The sequence below is a fragment of the Chelonoidis abingdonii genome, chromosome 1, assembly GCF_003597395.2.
Source record: "Chelonoidis abingdonii isolate Lonesome George chromosome 1, CheloAbing_2.0, whole genome shotgun sequence".
Classification (NCBI taxonomy): domain Eukaryota; kingdom Metazoa; phylum Chordata; order Testudines; family Testudinidae; genus Chelonoidis; species Chelonoidis abingdonii.
The window spans coordinates 179,527,290-179,545,929 of NC_133769.1; the positions used below are offsets into that span (position 1 = coordinate 179,527,290).

General features: G+C 49.2%; 1 protein-coding gene across 1 annotated transcript; it reads right to left on the reverse strand.

Annotated features, from left to right (window-relative positions):
• On the reverse strand, positions 1-18,410 carry TIMMDC1 (translocase of inner mitochondrial membrane domain containing 1). Its single transcript, XM_032804841.2, has 7 exons — positions 18,213-18,410; positions 16,630-16,795; positions 14,435-14,523; positions 12,662-12,729; positions 11,717-11,795; positions 10,704-10,814; positions 1-1,011 (listed from the first exon to the last, which is right to left on the reverse strand). Exons 2-7 carry the CDS (start codon positions 16,720-16,722, stop codon positions 867-869), a joined length of 585 nt encoding a protein of 194 aa, XP_032660732.2. The 5' UTR covers positions 16,723-16,795; positions 18,213-18,410; the 3' UTR covers positions 1-866.
• Between the last annotated feature and the right edge of the window lie 230 nt (positions 18,411-18,640).

Below are 18,640 nucleotides of genomic sequence, written 5' to 3' on the forward strand. Positions count from 1 at the left end.
TAGACAACGTGAGTGGTTATGTCTGTTAAATAGCATTTCCAATAGTTTTCCTCCAAGAGGATCCTGTAATTTGTAACTTAACACAATCACAATTTTTGGTTAAAATGTGTCTGTAACGCTAAGCTCTCCTGCCAATATGCGGTCATCCTTGTTGTAGCCCTCTCCTCCTCGAGGAAGGACACCCTACTTTAGAGGAACCCAAGGTATGCCCTTGTCAGGCACGTTCTTTGTGATCCTAACACTGTCACAAGCCTCATTGGAAAACTGAGAACCGTTTATTTCTGCAAAACGCCTAAAGCCTGAGTAGGCCACAGTCACCAAACTCTTCCAACCCACAGCACCGTTCCTAGCGGAGCAGGGTTGAGGTACGCTGAAGAAATAGAGTGGAGGGAACTAGCATGGGCATTGCCCATGCTGCGCCTGGCCAATAGGTAGGCAGGACTCCAGTGCTATCAGTGCAGCCAGTTTCACCAAAACTGAATTCTGTTTTCAAATAAGGATAAAAATGTCATTACAGGCTTCTTTGGGAGAGTGGCAGCTCCTAGATTCTGCCATCATGCCACTCACTACAGTGGCATAAGGATATGCACTCTTGCAGGACTAATGAACCCCCCTTTCTCCATGTATATTGCATTAAGATGTGGCCCAGGGCATTCAAGTGTGAAGTAGTCACTAAGAGTTCTGTTGCTGCCCTCACACAAAACACAGCTCACTGGTCATTACTCCAGCTGAAGATCTTGAACCCTCCCTCCGTCATGATACATATACACAACATTGTTGTCAAACTGCTGCTGCCGAAAACAATGGATACAGAAACAGATTCATGCCAGTCTTCCAAGATGCTTTGACTGAAGTCAGAGCTCAGACTAGTTCCCATCTTCCGATGGCAAAGGGTTCTTGGGAAGATTTAACAACTCTTGGATCTTCTCGATCTCTCTCTCCATGGTTCCTTCCTGAGTGTCTTTGACAATTTCTTCCAAGTCAGCCTCAGTAAAATTAAGCCTAGCTTTCCTAAAAGGGGAGAGGGAAGAAAAAATAATTTCAGTTTCTATACTCTCTAAGAGTATAACGTGCAGCCCGAGAGTCTAGTTATCTCCTCCTGCTCATTGGGAAAACAAACACCAGTAACCTGAAAGCCCAAATCTTTAGGCTCTGTTTAGTTTTGTCACTATTTGTAAGTTTTTATGAGTCACACAAACAGTGTCATTGACAAGAACCAGGCTTATCCCTTTGAACACACTCCTTCCCCAAGCTGCCAGTCAAATGAATGCTCAAATTAAAAAAGAACAAGGAATGGTTACTTACCTTACACTAATGACAGTAACCGTCATTCTTCAAGATGTTCCACACACATGAATCCGACTGATGATGTCCATTGGGCCCCAGCACAGGAGTGTGGAATATTTTCCCTACCAGCGTCACGCGTGCGCCATGCACGCCCTCAATCCCCCATCCTCCCCAAAGTAGATAAAGGGCAGAGTGACATCAACTACCACTAACTTCCTTTGCTGCCTAGAATCCTTATTTATAAGCTTCTGACCTGCAGAAACAGAGGACAGGTCATGGGGTACCGATGTGCAGAACATTTCAACAAATCTTAGTTTCTTATAAGGTAAGTAACCATCTTTCTTCTTTCAGTTACTGCACATGTTGATCCCACTTGTGGTGATTAGCTAGCAGTCATCTTTCTAGATGGTGAACTCTAGGAGTTATCTGAAAAGAGACTGCAAAACTGCTCTTCCAAAGTTGGCATCAGATCTTGAAGCAATGAGTAAAGAATAATGTTTTGTAAGTGTATGAGCTGAAGAGAGAGTAGGAGCTCTATATACTTCCAGTGCTGGAACTTGACTTGGGCATGCTATTGATGCAACTTATAGTCTGGTGGAGTGAGTTCTGATTTTGATAGACGGCTCTTCTTCTTTGAGTGCTTGCTCATATCCATTCCAATCAGGTATGCACGCACCGCGTGCACGTTCGTCGGAAGATTTTTTAGCCTAGCAACACCCGGCGGGTCGGCTGGGCGCCCCCCAGCGTTGCACCGCTATGGCACCGAATATATACCCCTGCCGACCCGTCCGCTCCTCAGTTCCTTCTTATCGCCCGTGTCGGTCGTTGGAACAGTGGAGCGTGGCTTAACCTTTCTCCACTTCCCTAGCGATTCACCTGTTCTAGTACTTTTGTGTATATAGTTTTATAGTTATAGTTGTAGTTTATACTGTTATTAATCTTCTTAACGTAGTTAGTGTATTTACTTTAGAGGGTTGGGGATTAGCTCTTCCCCTCTCCCGGTGCCCGGGCCCATGCCTGGCTCACCGAGCTTCAAACCGTGCTCAGCCTGCCGCCGGCCGATGCCAACAGGAAACCCCCACGACTCGTGCCTAAAGTGCCTGGGGGAATCCCATCTCTCAGATAAGTGCCGCATTTGCAAATCTTTTAAGCCACCGACAAAAAAGGAGCGAGACTTTTGCCTTAAGCAGCTCCTAATGGAGGCGGCCCTCACTCCTCCAACTTCGGCACCGAGTGCCGCACAGTCCGCACCGGGGAGAAGTGCCTCCTCGGCACCGGAGAGTGCCAGCACCGCTAAGACGCCCCGGCACCAGTCGTCACCGGCACAGAAGACAGCTTGGCACCGCTCCCTCTCTCCGCGTGCCAAGAAGGCTAAAGCTCCTGCGGCTCCATTACTTACACCGCAGTCGGAGCTTCAACCTAAACCGAGTCGCCAGGCACCAATACCTGCCCCGGCACCGGTAGTAGCGGCACCGCTGATTCCGGCCATGCAAGAGTCATCGAGTCTGGTGCATGACAGCTCCCCGGCACATACCTTGGTTGAGCTTCTCATTCCCACCACGCCTGAGACCTTTTCAACGGCAAGGGAACTCATCGCATTGACAGAGCCCACCCTGCCTCAACCCCCAGTGCCGCCGGTGCGGGTTGTTGTGTCAACAGGGAAGCCTTCCCTAGTCAGGCCACCCTCTATCGACGCTGCGAGCAGACGCCACTCGAGATCCAGATCCCGCCAGCATTCCCGATCTCGCCGCCGGTCCCGTTCCAGGCGCCGCTCGCAGTCCCGGTACCGATCCCCTTTTCGGTACCGGTTGTACTCACAGTACCGCTCATGATCACGCTCTCCAGATCGGTACTCCAGTCGCTGGTCCAGCTCCCGGCACCATTCCCGCCGCAGCCGCTCTCACCATCGAACTTCACGGTCCCGGTCGACCTCCCAACACCGCGCTGGTCGCAGGTCCCAGTCACCCTCTCGGCACCGATACGACTCCCGGTACCGCTCTCCGGTGCGGCACGACCCTTGGTACCCTGGGCACAGGGCACCTCCTCATGGTCTCTCCGCTCTGCTGTGGCCATCACGGCACCCATCTGAGTCCTCTCGCGCTGATAGCGCCCTGTATGGAGATTCGGAACCGCAGAGCCGTACCCTTCAGGAGACACAGGGCACTGAACAGGCGCCTCAGTGGTCCTTCTGGATGTCTTGGGCGTACCACCAGGCCCAAGGCGAACCCGCAGTTGCATCTCGCTCCGCCCCGTCAGAGCGCCGTGCACCAGAGGCCACTGTTAGCTGCCCCCCTCCAGCGGGAACAGACGCTTCGGCTTTAGCACCGAACCCTCCAGTGTTCCCGGACCCTGAGGTTCCTCAGGATCAGAAGTCTCTACAGGAGCCAGTCGTACCGGGTCTGTCGTCCTCCTCTTCACCAGACAAGGCAGTAGCTGGTACTTCAGCATCGGGCCCACCCCCGATCGACCTCCGCACCCACCAGGATCTTCTCCGGCAGGTTGCTCTGAATATCATCCTACAAGTGGAGGAGGTCCCGGAGGTGGAGGACCCCGTTATAGACATACTATCGGCAGACGCCCCTACTCGGGTGGCTCTGCCTTTCATCTGCTCCATCCAGGCCAAAGCAGACACAATTTGGCAATCCCCGGCGTCTATTCCTCGTACGGCCAGAGGTGTGGAGAGGAAATACATGGTACCCTCTAAAGGGTATGAATACCTCTATACCCGTCCTCCTCCATGCTCTCTGGTCGTTCAATCTGTGAACGAGAGAGAGCGCCATGGCCAACAAGCCCCTGCCCCAAAATCGCGGGAGGCTAGACGGATGGACCCATTGGGGCGTAAGGTCTACTCCGCCGGAGGCCTCCAACTGCGGGTGGCTAACCAGCAGGCCCTGCTCAGCAGGTATAGTTATAACACCTGGCAGTCAGTGGGTAAGTTCGCTGAGCTGATCCCACAGGACTCCCGGCCAGAGTTCCAAGCTCTCCTGGAGGAAGGGAAGAATGTAGCACAAACATCCCTGCAGACCTCACTCGACGTGGCTGATTCGGCGGCCAGAACCATGGCCTCCGGGATTACAATGCGGAGAATTTCATGGTTGCAAGTCTCGGGTCTGCCTCCCGAACTACAACACACTATTCAGGACCCTTCGTTTGAAAGCCAGGACCTTTTCTCGCAGAAAACGGACCCTAGACTCCAGAGTTTGAAATACAATCGTGTCATCATGCGTTCCCTTGGGATGCATACTCCGCAAACCCAATGACAGTCTTTCCGGAGCCAGCCTCAGCGCCCTTACCCACCACCCAGGCCACGACAGGACTTTAGCAGGAGGCGTGGTTGAGGGAACCGCAGACGACAATCGGGTTCCCAAGGGGGCCAGAATAACGGTCCCGCCAAACCATCAGCGGGACCAAAGTCAAACTTTTGAAGGTGCGCCCGAGAGCAGAGCACCAGTTTTTTCCCAGGATCCTCCTCACTTCTCCAACCGCCTTTCCTCCTTCCTCCCTGCGTGGACCCAATTAACCTCAGACCGTTGGGTCCTACGCACGGTGGGATTTGGATACCACCTCCAGTTTATTTCGCCCCCTCTTTCCCCCCCGCCCTCCCCGTCCCTCTTCAGGGACCCCTCTCACGAGCAAATCCTCTGGCACGAGGCTCGTACGCTCCTCTCAATCGGAGCTATAGAGGAGGTGCTGGAGGAGCTCAGGGGCAAGGGATTCTACTCCCGGTACTTCCTGATCCCCAAGACGAAAGGAGGTCTCCGTCCCATCCTGGACCTACGTGGTCTCAATGTCTTTCTAAAGAAATTGAAGTTCCGCATGGCGTCACTGGGGACCATCATCCCGTCCTTGGATCCCGGAGACTGGTTTGCTGCTCTCGACATGAAGGATGCATACTTTCATATCTCCATTTATCCTCCGCACAGGCGATACCTTAGGTTTATGGTGCACCATCACCATTTTCAATTTGCGGTCCTACCGTTTGGCCTCTCCACCGCTCCGCGCGTGTTCACAAAGTGCATGGCGGTAGTGGCCGCCTTCCTCCATCGGTGATGCATATGCGTCTTTCCTTACCTGGACGACTGGCTAATTCGCAGGACCTCCGAGGCCCAAGTCTCCAGGCATGTTGCCATCATCACAGACCTGTTCAAGCGATTGGGCCTGATGATCAATACAGAGAAGTCCACTCTAGTGCCCACCCAAAGAATAGAATTCATAGGGGCCATTCTAGACTCCAAACTCGCAACAGTCTGCCTTCCGCTACCCCGGTTCCGGTCAATATCTCAGCCACAGAAAGCCTTCGAACTTTCCCGACGACCTTGGCCCATACCTGCCTCAGCCTACTCGGCCACATGGCTGTGTGCACCTTTGTAACCAAGCACGCCAAACTGCGTCTGCGTCTCCTTCAAGCCTGGCTGGCCTCAATTTACCGCCCAGGCAGGGACTCGATCGATATGGTCGTCACCGTTCCCCAAAGTGTCTTAGGCTTCCTCGACTGGTGGCTAACACCTTCCCTGGTGTGTGCGGGCATGTCGTTCCATCCGAGACAACCCTCAGTATCCCTAATGACGGATGCGTCGCCTCTTGGCTGGGGGGCTCACCTAGGCCATCATCACACACAAGGCCTCTAGTCGACCCAAGAACTAGCGCTGCATATAAATGTCAGGGAGCTGAGGGCAGTCCGCCTCGCCTGCCAGACCTTCAGACATCATCTGCAGGGCCGTTGTGTTCTAGTGCTCATGGACAACACAACGGCAATGCATTACATAAACAAGCAGGGAGGGACTCGCTCCTCCCCCCTTTGTCAGGAGGCGATCCAACTGTGGGAATTTTGTATAGCCCACTCTATAGACCTGGTGGCGTCCTTCCTCCCTGGAGTCCAGAACACACTAGCAGACCATCTCAGCAGGTCCTTCCGCACCCATGAGTGGTCGCTTCGCCTGGACGTTGCCCATTTCATCTTCCAGAAGTGGGGCTTTCCCCACATAGACCTCTTCGCTTCCCGCAACAACCGGAAGTGCCAGAGATTCTGCTCCTTCCAGGGTCTTGCCCCGGTCTCGATATCGGATGCCTTCCTAATCTCTTGGGTGAACCATCTGCTTTACGCCTTTCCCCCCTTCCCGATGGTGCACAGGGTTCTCTTAAAACTTCGCAGGGACAGGGCTCGACTGATCCTGATCGCCCCTGCCTGGCCCCGGCAACACTGGTACACCACGTTGCTGGACCACTTGATAGCCTGCCCAATCCCCCTGCCCCTCCATCAGGACCTGATCATGCGGGACCATGGCAGGCTTCTCCACCCAGACCTGAAGTCCCTCCACCTAACAGCGTAGCTCCTCCATGGTTAACCCTGTTGGAATTACGCTGCTCGGCCCCGGTGCAGGAGGTCTACTTACTTAGCCAAGTGGAAAAGGTTCTCTTGCTGGTGTCAGATGCAGAATGTTGCTCCTACAGAGGTTCCCATCCCTTCTATCCTGGACTACCTCTGGTATCTCAAGCAACAGGGCCTCACGACCTCATCTCTGCGAGTACACTTGGCAGCTATCTCGACTTTCCACCCCGGAGAAGGAGGTTACTCTGTCTTCTCCCACCCAATGGTCTCCAGGTTCCTCAAAGGCCTGGAGCGTCTTTTTCCCCTGGTACGACGCCCCACCCCCTCCTGGGACCTCAATTTAGTTTTGACGAGGCTTACGTTCCCCCCATTCGAACCGCTGGCAACCTGCTCACTCTTATATTTATCGTGGTAAACAGCCTTCCTTGTAGCCATTACATCGGCTAGGAGAGTCTCTGAACTTCGAGCTCTGATGGTGGACCCACCATACACTGTGTTCCACAAGGACAAGGTGCAACTGCGCCCACATCCGGCGTTCCTCCCTAAAGTGGTCTCGGCCTTCCATCTCAGCCAGGACATATTCCTCCCGGTCTTCTTCCCCAAACCGCATGCATCACGTAGGGAGCAACAGTTGCACTCACTCAACGTCCGTAGGGCGCTCGCATTCTACATTGGGCCTTCCGCAAAACGCCCCAACTTTTTGTGGCAGTGGCGGACCAGATGAAAGGCCAGCCTGTCTCTTCCCAGAGGATCTCATCCTGGGTATCAGCATGCATCTGGGCTTGCTATGATTTAGCTCACACCTCTCTGGGCCATGTCACCGCACATTCGACCAGGGCCCAGGCCTCGTCGGCTGCTTTCTTAGCTCGAGTGCCTATTCAGGAGATATGTCGAGCTGCAACATGGTCTTCGGTACACACCTTTACTTCCCATTACGCCTTGGTACAGCAATCCAGAGACGATGCAGCCTTTGGCTTGGCAGTCTTGCATTTGGCAGTTTCTCACTCCGACCCCACCGCCTAGGTAAGGCTTGGGATTCACCTGAATGGAATGGATAAGAGCAAGCACTCGAAGAAGAAAAGACGGTTACTCACCGTTGTAACTGTTGTTCTTCGAGATGTGTTGCTCATATCCATTCCAAGACCCGCCCTCCTTCCCCACTGTCAGAGTAGCCGGCAAGAAGGAACTGAGGAGCGGACAGGTCGGCAGGGGTATATATTCGGTGCCATAGTGGTGCCACGCCAGGGGGCGCCCAGCTGACCCGCCGGGTGTTGCTAGGGTAAAAAATCTTCAGACGAACGTGCACGCAGCGCGCGCACATCTGATTGGAATGGATATGAGCAACACATCTCAAAGAACAACAGTTACAACAGTGAGTAACTGTCTTTTCTTAATATCATGAACAGTTCCAATACAATCTTATACACATTTGGAAAAAAACAGCCATCCTTTTTGGTTTGTTACCGTAAGCAATAACAAGTCTTGAAGTGTTATGACGAGTTAGTTCTTTATATGTAATGTAACAGCAATATTCTCAAATCTAAAGGATGTAATTTAGATTCAGCAGGTGAAGAGTGAGGTTTTGGAAAAAAATGGTAAGTGAATGAATTGATAGATATGAAAATCTGATAGTACTTTTGCAATAAAAGATGGATGTGGTCTCAATTACTCTACCCGTGTGAAAAACTGCATATGGAGGATTTATCACTGGGGCTTGTAATCTGCTTATTCTACAAACTGATGTTTTAGTGATAAAATAAGTAGACTGAGCTGCTGGAGTCTAACAAAGAAAAGGTAAAGAGGTGACTTGATTACAGTCTATAAGTACCTACATGGCAAATAAATATTTAATAATGGGCTCTTCAATCTAGCAGCGGAAGATATAACATGATCCAATGGCTGGAAGTTGAAGCTAGACAAATTCAGACTAGAAATAAAGCGTAAATTTTTAATGATTAGAGTAATTAAAAATTGGAACAATTTACCAAGGGTTGTGATGGACTCTTCATCAGTGATTGTTTTTAAATCAAGATTGAATATTTTTCTAAAAGCTCTAGGAATTATTTTGGGGAAGCCTGGGCTATACAGGAGGTCTCATCAGATGATCACAATTTTAGGCCAGGAGGAAAGGATGTGCTCGGAAGGGGTTCAGCATGTCCTCTTGGAAAGCAGGCACCCCTCCACAGAGTGAGCCTACTTGGCAAAGTGGTCTCAGTTTCCCTGATGGGTGGCTGAACTAGGTGTCTCCCCCATAGCTTCCGTGATCCAGTTCATTTTGGACTACCTCCTTCACCTTAGAGCCCAGGGCCCGGCGCCTTCATCCGTCAGAGTGCACTGAGCGGCCCATATCGGCTTTCCACCTGCCGGTGCAGGGGCACATGGTACTCTCCCATGCCATGCCTAGCTGATTCCTTAACGGATTGGATCGTCTCTTCCTGTACGTTAGGCCCCCGGTCCTGCAGTGGGACCTGAACTTGATGCTGGCCCAGCTGATGGGTCCCCGGTTTGAGCCGCTAGCTAAGTGCTCCTGGTCTCGTGGAAGGTGGCCTTCCTGGTAGGGATCACGTCGGCTAGGCGGGTCTCAGAACTCAGGGCCCTGACCTCTGAGCCCCCATACACGGTGTTCCATAAGGATAAGGTCCAGCTCCTCCCACATCCTTCATTCCTCCTGAAGGTGGTCTTTGCCTACCACATGGGTCTGGACATTTTCCTGCCTGTCCTCTGCCGCAAGCCTCATGCATCCAGCGAGGAGCATTGCCTCCACACGCTGGATGTGAGACGGTCTCTGGCTTTTTACCGGGAGTGGACTAAGCTGTTCATGAAATCTCTGTGGCTGTTCATCGCCTCAGCTGAATGCATTAAAGGTTGGCCAATCTCCACTCAGCAGCTCTCCAACAGGATCATCTCGTGCATCTGTACCTGTTAGGACTTGGTGGGAATCTCTCCACCACCAATTGTGAAGGTGCACTTGACTAGGACTCAAGCCTCGTCGGCTGACTTTTTAGCCCATGCCCCCATTTAGAACATTTGCAGGGCTGCCACATGGTCTTCAGTTCACACATTCACCTCGCATTATGCAATCGTCTCCTAAATCAGGGATGATGCTGGGTTCAGCAGGGCTGTGCTCCGTCCTGAGAATTTGTGAACCCACCTCCAACAGATATGACTTGGAATCACCTATTGTGGAATACACATGAGCAATCATTCGAAGAAGAAAAGACAGTTATCTTTTCCGTAACTGGTGTTCTTCGAGATGTGTTGCTCATGTCTTCCACATCCCTCCTTCCCCTCTGTCGGAGTTGTTTGGCAAGAAGGAACTGAGGGTGTGGTGAGCGTGCAGCACCCCTTATACCGCGCTATGGAGGCGCCACTCCAGGGGTTGCTTGGGGTGCTCCCCTACAGGTACTGCTAAGGGAAAAACTTCTGACACCAGTGCACGTGGTGAGCACACACACCTACCGTGGAATACAGGTGAGCAATCACTCAAAGAACTAATAGCTCTCTTCCATCTTTAGGGATTTTTTTTAAAATATAATAAATATATACACTGTTCAGTTTTCAAAAGATTAATAGTTTTAGGGGAGGCCTTCCTTCCCAAAGACTTCTGGCATCCCTTTTCCAATAAAGGGAAATGTAAAGCTACATGAGAAGAATTGTGACCATGTTTGACTCCCCCCGATCCCAGCCTGCATATTGTAATAAAAGTCCAAACATTCTTTAAAATGTATTAAAATCTGCTGTTTCCTTTCCCAGCCACACGAGAAGTGAAGATGTTGGGAGAGTTTTGAGGGAAGGCAAGCTATAAATTCAAACTATTGTACTACAAAATAAGCAAATTGCAGCATTGACTAGAATAACTTTCACTGGACAATAAACGGTGCAATCTGAGGCTAGATCAGTGGTTCTTAGATTGATCCCTGAAACGACCTGAGAATCAAATAGTGAGGAACTGGGGCTGAAAGCAGAAATGTACCATCCAATGCTCTCTCTTACAAACTGGTTTGCCAAATGAAAAAGTCAGAACTACAGCCATCTATGATCAGTGATACAGATTCACGAATTTAGATAGCGCAACATTTTTTCTTACCACTCTGCTAACTTCTGTTCATGCAGCAATCTTCTCTCACGTAGTCTTTTCTCCTGTATGCTCTCACCAGCAAGCTTCTCCATCGCCATCAACACCCCTCCTGCAGTGATGCTAAGAGGTGGAGGAGGAAGTTACAGATAAGCCATCAGAAGACACTAATAGTGATAGTTTATGGGCAATAAGGAATGAGTGCGTGTGGGGGGGGGGGCAACTACGTGGTCAGTGATGCATAACCATCGCCAATATTCAGACCCTCCTTTTCACTAGCTGTGACAATCACTGCATGAAACTCAACTCCCCATATAGCTATTCCGGAAACAAAATACCCCTGTTACAACCATCTGATGTGCTTTGTAAGCACTCATTAAGCCTCTTCTCAGACAAGGTTGATCAGTATTATTAAAATTTTACAGCTGGGAAAACAGGCACAGAGAAGCTAAGTGATTTGCCCAAGGGCATATGGGCAGTCAGTGGTGAAGCTGGGAAGGAAATCCAGGAGTCCTTGCCCCTAGTCTCCTGCTGTCACCAGTATACAAAACAGCTGCTCAAGAAAATGCTACATCCTCTTTACTTTTGGCTAATTGTCCTGAGAAGCCAACTGAATAGCTGATTAGTAGAGACATTAAGCATGGGGAGAAGGGGCAGGAGCAGAGAGGATCATAACACTATTGTTACTTTTCTGTTTTAATGGTAATCAGCACCTTCTATGGCCATTTAAGGTGCAAGCACTGATCAGCTCTAAGGAGAAAGGGAAATCTCCATGTATCCAGCCATCACTGGAAGAACAATGAAATATAAAGTACGGAAAAACTGGACGGGGACTTCTGGAGACAGAAATCATCATGGTCCAAAAAAGGGATGCAGAAAATCCAGCAGGCTGCTGAAGGTCTGGGAAGTCTGCTGCAGCCCCTCCTAAGAGTCAAGGCTTGACTTGGGAGATTATCATCCAACATACAGTAGCTAAAGAATATAATTCTGACCCTGGTTATTGATTTGGTATGCGTGCAGCTTACCCGAATGCTGCTCCAAAGACACTGCCAGCTGCCATTCTGCTCAGGCCCAAATGCATTCTGAACAGGCCTCCTGTAAAGGCTAAAACACAGAAGCCACAGATATGAGCCTCCAAGAAGTCCTAGCACCACACACACACTGAGGAAACTGCTCTGTCAGTTCTATCCCTCACCCTCTGAATGCCAAAAGACAGTCTCAAGAGAACAGAAACCAAATACTGAGCCAGCAGTGGCTCTGCCAGTCTCTTGAGGGGCCTGAACATGTGTGACAGTCTGTACCCTATGTTCACCACTTTGGGGAGAATGTCACAATATGGTGTCACATGACTCAGTAAAGCTGCTTCACTCCCAACAGTCACGTTTTGGCCCCGGTTGCCATATTTCCAATTCAATTTGGAAGGGAAGATGAGAATGGCAACCTAATACGTCTTTTTTTAAAATCTGTAACTTCTCTAACACTAAACACAGCACAGAAGAGCTGTAAGAACTAAATGCTTGGAGAGGACAACCAGCCCACCCCACTACGGAAATGGAGCGACCTCTGACGGAGCACAGCACTTGTTCAACAACAACCAGTAAGCAGCAGCATTAAGCTGTTATGAAGAGAAAGAAGGAATATGCACACCCCCTCATTGATGGATTTCTAATGCTCATTTCTCATTTTTTGAGATGAGATATTATACACTGTTCCGCCACACTTATACTACTCAAGCACCTTTCACTCAAGAACGGCAACAAACTATCAAACATTAACTAAGCCTTGCAATTCCCTAGTGGATTAGAAAAGTTTTATCATCCCTGTATTAGGGATGGGAAACAGGCACACATAAAGTGAGTCGGTGGCAGCAGAGGAAATACAAGCCAGGAGCCCTGACTCCCACTGACTCAAATCAAAGACAGTATCTCCTCACTCAAACAGAACACAATATAGAAATAAAGTAATCTCACCTCCTGCGGCAGCGAAGTGACTGAAGGTGGTTTTATTGCGGTACACGGACAGACCAGTGCTCACTGTGCTGCAAGTGTGGGGCACAGAAAGAGTCAGAAGGCAGACCTGAACAAAGAGCACAGTCGACAATACAGCCCTATGGAACCCAAATCAGAGAGGATTTCACTAAAGAATGGGGAGCTAAGTAGTCAGCCCATCCCATCTTCCCTATAGACGATCTGTCTGGGACACACATGGTAGCCCCTAATGCATTGATCTCAATCCCCTTATAGGATGTGGGGGAGCACTAGAACGCCAAGGTTTTTTATGTAATTTTTTTAAACCAACATTTCCAAGCATAAATTTAAAACCATATGAAGTCTGCAAGCAGGTTAGACCCAAAAGTGAACCTATCAGTCATGACAGTGTACCGTGAACATTTTGTTGGAGCCACAAGCACGGCTGGTCAACTCCTAAAGCGCAGCCTATGTCTCTAACTACTGAGTGAGGATAAAATCACCAACTGTGAGTTGTTGGTTTCTTTTTGCTGGGGTCGGGGTGGGGGTGAGGAAGGTAATTGCTCGCCAAGCTTAAGGTCAGTGGGAAGGAGGAATGCAGCAGAAATTCTGTATTTGGATTTTAGGAAGGCATTTGATTATCTCAAAAACTTACTCCCAAAATGACTATAAAATGGTTTGCATGTGGACACTGTCATGAAGTCTGAAAACTGGCTATAGAATAAAAATCCAAGGGGGTAATGAAAAAGAGCAATGTCTCAAGCTGTGCAGAAGATGTCTGGAGACAGCTGTGGGGAAACCACAAGGATGTGTGTTAGGTCCAGTATCGTTAACTCAATTAAAGTTCCAGAAGGAGGAGTAAACAGTACATCAATTAAATCTGAAAATGGTACTAAACTGTGAGGAACTGCAAACACCACTGAGGTGGGTCTTTCAGTCTTTCCTGATGAAACGGTTCCACTTTGTATTCAATATTCACTGGACTGAAGAATGACTCTATAGGCCAGTGATTAGGGCACTCACCTGGCATGGGGGAGAGTCAAGTTCAAGTTCCTGCTCCAGTGACTACTTCACTATTTCATGAAAAATGGAACAGCTTCATCAGAAACAAGGTTCAAATCCCACCTCTGCCTGAGAGGAGCAGGAACTTACTGCAGATCTCCCACCTCCCAGGTGACTGCTCTAACCATGAGGCTTCAGGGCTAAAGGAGGTGACACCACCACCTCCTCCATTTTTTGAGAAAAAGCACTGACCTGGCTGAAGCACCACAGCTGTGAACCCCGAGTGGAGAAAAACCTTTTCCTCCAGTCCAATGTCAGAGAGGAGTGGGACTTGGGCCACACCTCTCTCCTCAGCATTTCTTATTGGCTAACTTAGGCAACAATCCACTAAGCTTGCTGGCTTTTGTAGATATCCCTTTTAGGCACCTATCTCTCCCCACGCATTGGGCCTTACTTTCAGTTGTGGATTCTAATAGGTGGCACAACATCTAAATTTAGGCACTGCAATCTTGAGCCCACATTCCTCTTTGTGGATTTAGCCCCAGAAGTGAAACCAACCACTGTTTTCATCTTCCATGCTCAGTGAGAAGTCAAAAGAAAGCAGAGTGTTAATGGTGAAAAATAAATTACATTTGTTTTTAAAAGCTTTTTTAAAGTATGATTTCCAACCTGACAGAGTCCCTTTAACACTTATAGCTGTTGTTTTCACCTAAACACATCTCTGCAGGTTCTTATTCTGATGTTTCCCCACAACCATAGGTATGGAAAACTTACTTAAATATTGCCACAAAAGTAGCAATTCTCCAGCTCCAGCGCCAGCCGTAACGGATGAATCCCCTGATTGCAGCACGATGTGCAGATTGCTATGGGGAGAATGGGAGAAGGTTACAGGTCTTAAACTCACTGTCATTTCACTGCACACAGACTTGCAGTTCTTTCAGACGATGATACTTGAAACATTGGCTATTCCATTAAGATTATCCATCTTGATAGTACTCAGACTGATGGAATTGATACACTGGTTCCATCTTAAGGGGAAACAGCCCCCATTTCTCTCAGCCATTCAACAGGAAACCTGAGAATTAACTGAAATGTTTAATTCCAGTTGGTATTTCCAATCCTAGAGCTGAAAGCAGCCATCTTTCAGAGAAGTAATGTATTTTATGACACTGACAGTGCAGAAACCTATTGGGACAGAAACTTGAAACTAGTTTCTAACTGATTTTAACTATAGGTTAATAGCATGAAATAATTAAATGATAACCATTTGGCTTAAACATTAAGGACCCTCAAGCAGTGTAGTTTAGGCCTAACATTTAAGCTTTGTATATAAACTAGGTTTTACAAGATGTAATATTAATAGAAATCTCATTAAATTTTAAAACATTCCAATTAAGATTGCTTAAATCCAACACCCTCTTTTGCAGCGCCTGCAACCCACATGCTGTAGCATGGGTGCAAACGTATAATTGCCTGAAACAGACTAGAAACACAGAGAGAAACTGGGTGCTCTAGTTTTTTTGTGGCAGCTGAGCAAAATGCCAAAACTAAACAAATACTATAAATAATTAAAAGTATGTTTAAAGTCATTTCTACTTTAACTTCCAAATTACTAACATAGGTAAGATTTAAAACAAACAAACAAACAAACAAAAAAAGAGTCTTTTTAAAGGCATGATCCAGTGAAATATAAAATATTCTTTTTTTGTAGCTAGAGGTAATGACAGAATACAATTACAATTATTCAAGTGTTAAATAAAACAAAAAATGCTGACAAGCAAAGGAGAAGTTACCAATCTGACAGCCTCATGGTGCAGATTATGAGAGAACTTGGTTGCCATTAAAACACACTGGAAATTAGAGAAAACATTTTTGTACGTCATTTTTTGAAATAATAGAATTTGCCTAATTTAATAGCTTAAATATAACTGAGTACATAAGCATGCAGAATGTGAGCATAACTCAGCACTTAATTGAGGTACATAGTTACCACAGATGGTTACACAAACTATATATTTATGAATATAAATCAAAGAGTTTGGTAGTTTTCAAATGCAATCACAGTAACTGTGCATGAAAATTACATAGGTAATTACACTCACATTTTGCACACTTACCTGTATTAAAAATATCTTGCTAATGGGAACTGAATTCTCTGTTGTACGCTAGAGAGCCAAATGAGAAGTACCGTACAATGCTATAACTTTACAATGGCAGCACCCAGTAAGTGACACAGCAGCCCAATTTGTTAAATTTGCAACCACAAGCAGTGCCAATCTAAAAATTCATATTTAAGTAAGGATGTTTTTCTTTCAAGTTTTAAAATTTTGGTCTAGCACAGCAGGTCAATCTGTCACCTGAAAAAGTTGGCCTGACTAACAGCCAACACGTACAGCAGGGAGGGCAAACTATGGCCCGCGGGCCAGAACCAGCCCCTCAGGGCTTTGGATCTGTCCCATGCAATTGCCACTCTCATGGCACTGCAGGGCTAAGGCAGCCTCCCTGCCTGCCCTGGCCCTGCACCACTCCCGGAAGCAGCTGGCACCACGTCCCTGCGGCCCCTAGGGGAGCTGGGGGTGGCAGAGGGCCCTGTACACTGCCCTGACCTGCAGACACCGCCCCTGCAGCTCCCACGCGCCGGGAACAGGGAACTGCAGCCAACGGAAGCTGGGAGGGGGAGGGCGAGGTGCCTGCAGGACAGGGCAGTACACAGAGCCCTCTGACCCTCCCGAGGCCGCCAGCCGCTTCTGGGAGCAGCACGGGGCCAGGGCAGGCAGGGAGCCTGCTTAAGCCCTGCTGTACACTGCTGCCACCTTGGAGCTGCTCCAAGTAAACTGCGCCAGGCTGGAACTCACATCCCAACCCCCTGCCGCACCCTGCACCTTCTATTTCAGGCTCTTTGCTGCAGAAAACAGGCTCTACAAAATAGGAGCAGTTTTGGTTCCAATATGCATGATTTTAGTCCATACCACAGCATCCAGACGGTTCTGAAAAATCTCCGCTTGGCTCTGCTCAATATATTGTGTCTTCGCATGGTGAAAAGCTGGCAAGCCTCCATACATCCAGCCAATGACAGCGGCTGAAAATGTAGCTTTGATAATGTTGAGAGTTTCTTCTGGGTACTGCTGTAGTTCACTAGCACAAAGAAACAATGTTACTGGGAGATTTAGCATTTGGGAGCACTGCTAACCTAACAAGAGTCAATCCAGCTAAAATGTATCATTTCAGACACTACTCTTGAAATTATTGCATTTACAGATTGAACTCATAATCTGCCATCAACATTAAGCAAACAGGTAACTTTATACTTTTTAAAAATCCTTCTTGGGCAGGACTGGACAGCTCAAGTGAATGGGACACAGAGTCTTTCACCTTTTGTTCACAGGTTCTGTTGTAGTCAAGATCAGTAGTATTCAAAATTCCATCGCATCGAATGGGTGTTTGGAGATCTATGAGAAATGAATTGGTGGGTCTCAGGATATTTAAAAACCCACACCCATAACAAATGTCACTCAAGGGAAGTCTCAGCAAAAAGGCTAAGGATTGAGTGAACCCTGGAGACTGTACTTTCTCACTCCTAGAATGAAAGGTCAATACAGAATATCACAAAGGTAGTGTTGCCAGTTATCATGATTTTATTGCGAGTTTTGTGATATTGGGTGTTATTCTTAAAGCCCCAGTTCCTGGAGTCAGTTGATCACAGGAGAATCTCAGCTTTTGTTTTTAAAAGATAAGTTTCTAGCCCTCCGGGTTGTGGAGAAAAGGTCAAAAACATGATTCAAATGCACCCCAAAATCTCAGAATCCAGACAGCAAATTAAATGGTATTTAAATCAATCTCATGATTTTCCAGTGCTAGGGGTTAGCATAGGCTAGGCTCACCCCAGAAAGGAACAAGATCAGTATTAGCAGGTTGCTAGTGTTGTTTCCCCGCCTGATGGAAACAAGTGCTATTTTCCCTTATAACTGTGTTACTTTATGTAGTAGGCATGAATTTCTGAGTGAGCAGGTCAGATGGTGCACATCCATGTGGCTATGAATGATTCACCAACGGGTGTTGCACCAGGCAAAGGTGTGAATGGCTGTGCAGGATGAGCACTGGGATGAGGAGGCCAGATAAGGACAGCAGAGAGAGAGAGAGAGAGAGAGTGTGTGTGTGAGCGCGGGCGAGATGGGCAGATGGATGGGGGGGATGTGGGGGGGGAGGGATGGATGGAAGACTGGATAGATAACCACAGCAGAGTGCATCTGTAGGGGCGGGGGGGGGCAGACAGACAGACAGGCACAATCACAGCAAGGTGTGTGTGTTGGGGGACACAGATAACCACGGTGCTGGAGAGGGAACAGACAACCACAGCAGTGTGTGGGTGGAGAGAGAGACAGAGGGGACACAACCACAGCAGAGCATGTGTGTGTGTCGGGGAGGGGAGACAGACACACACAGAAGCACACGACCACAGCAGTGTACGCGGAGGGGCGCGCGCACACACACGTGCGGAGGGGACGGGCTGCCCTGGCCCCTGCCCTTGCAGGCCCGGCCCGGCGCTACTCACTCGCGGCGCCAGAGCTCCTGCAGCCGCTCCCAGCCCGTGCCCGGGGGCTGCGCGGTGCCGACGTACCGGGGCGCCGAGGCCCAAGCTTCCAGGCCGCTCTTGGGGCCGCCATGCCCGGCTGCTGCCGCGGGACCCGCGAGCTGACTCCAGCCTCCGGCCCCGCAGCAGGGAGCGCCGCCCGGTCCGGACGCCTGGGTCCCCCCCAGCCATACCTCCGCGGCGGCAAGACGGGCCCCGCCTCGGCTCGGCTCCGCCCCTGCCGCCCCGGAGGCGCACGGCAAGCGGCGGCCTGGCCCCGGCCCGCCCCGCCCCTCACCCGCCAGGGGCCGGGCTGCAGCGCTGCTCGGTGCGCTGCACCAGAGCCCAGGGGGCAGCGCCCAGAGCGCGGCACGCGGGGATCTCGAGCCCTGGGCACAGGCGCTGCCTGG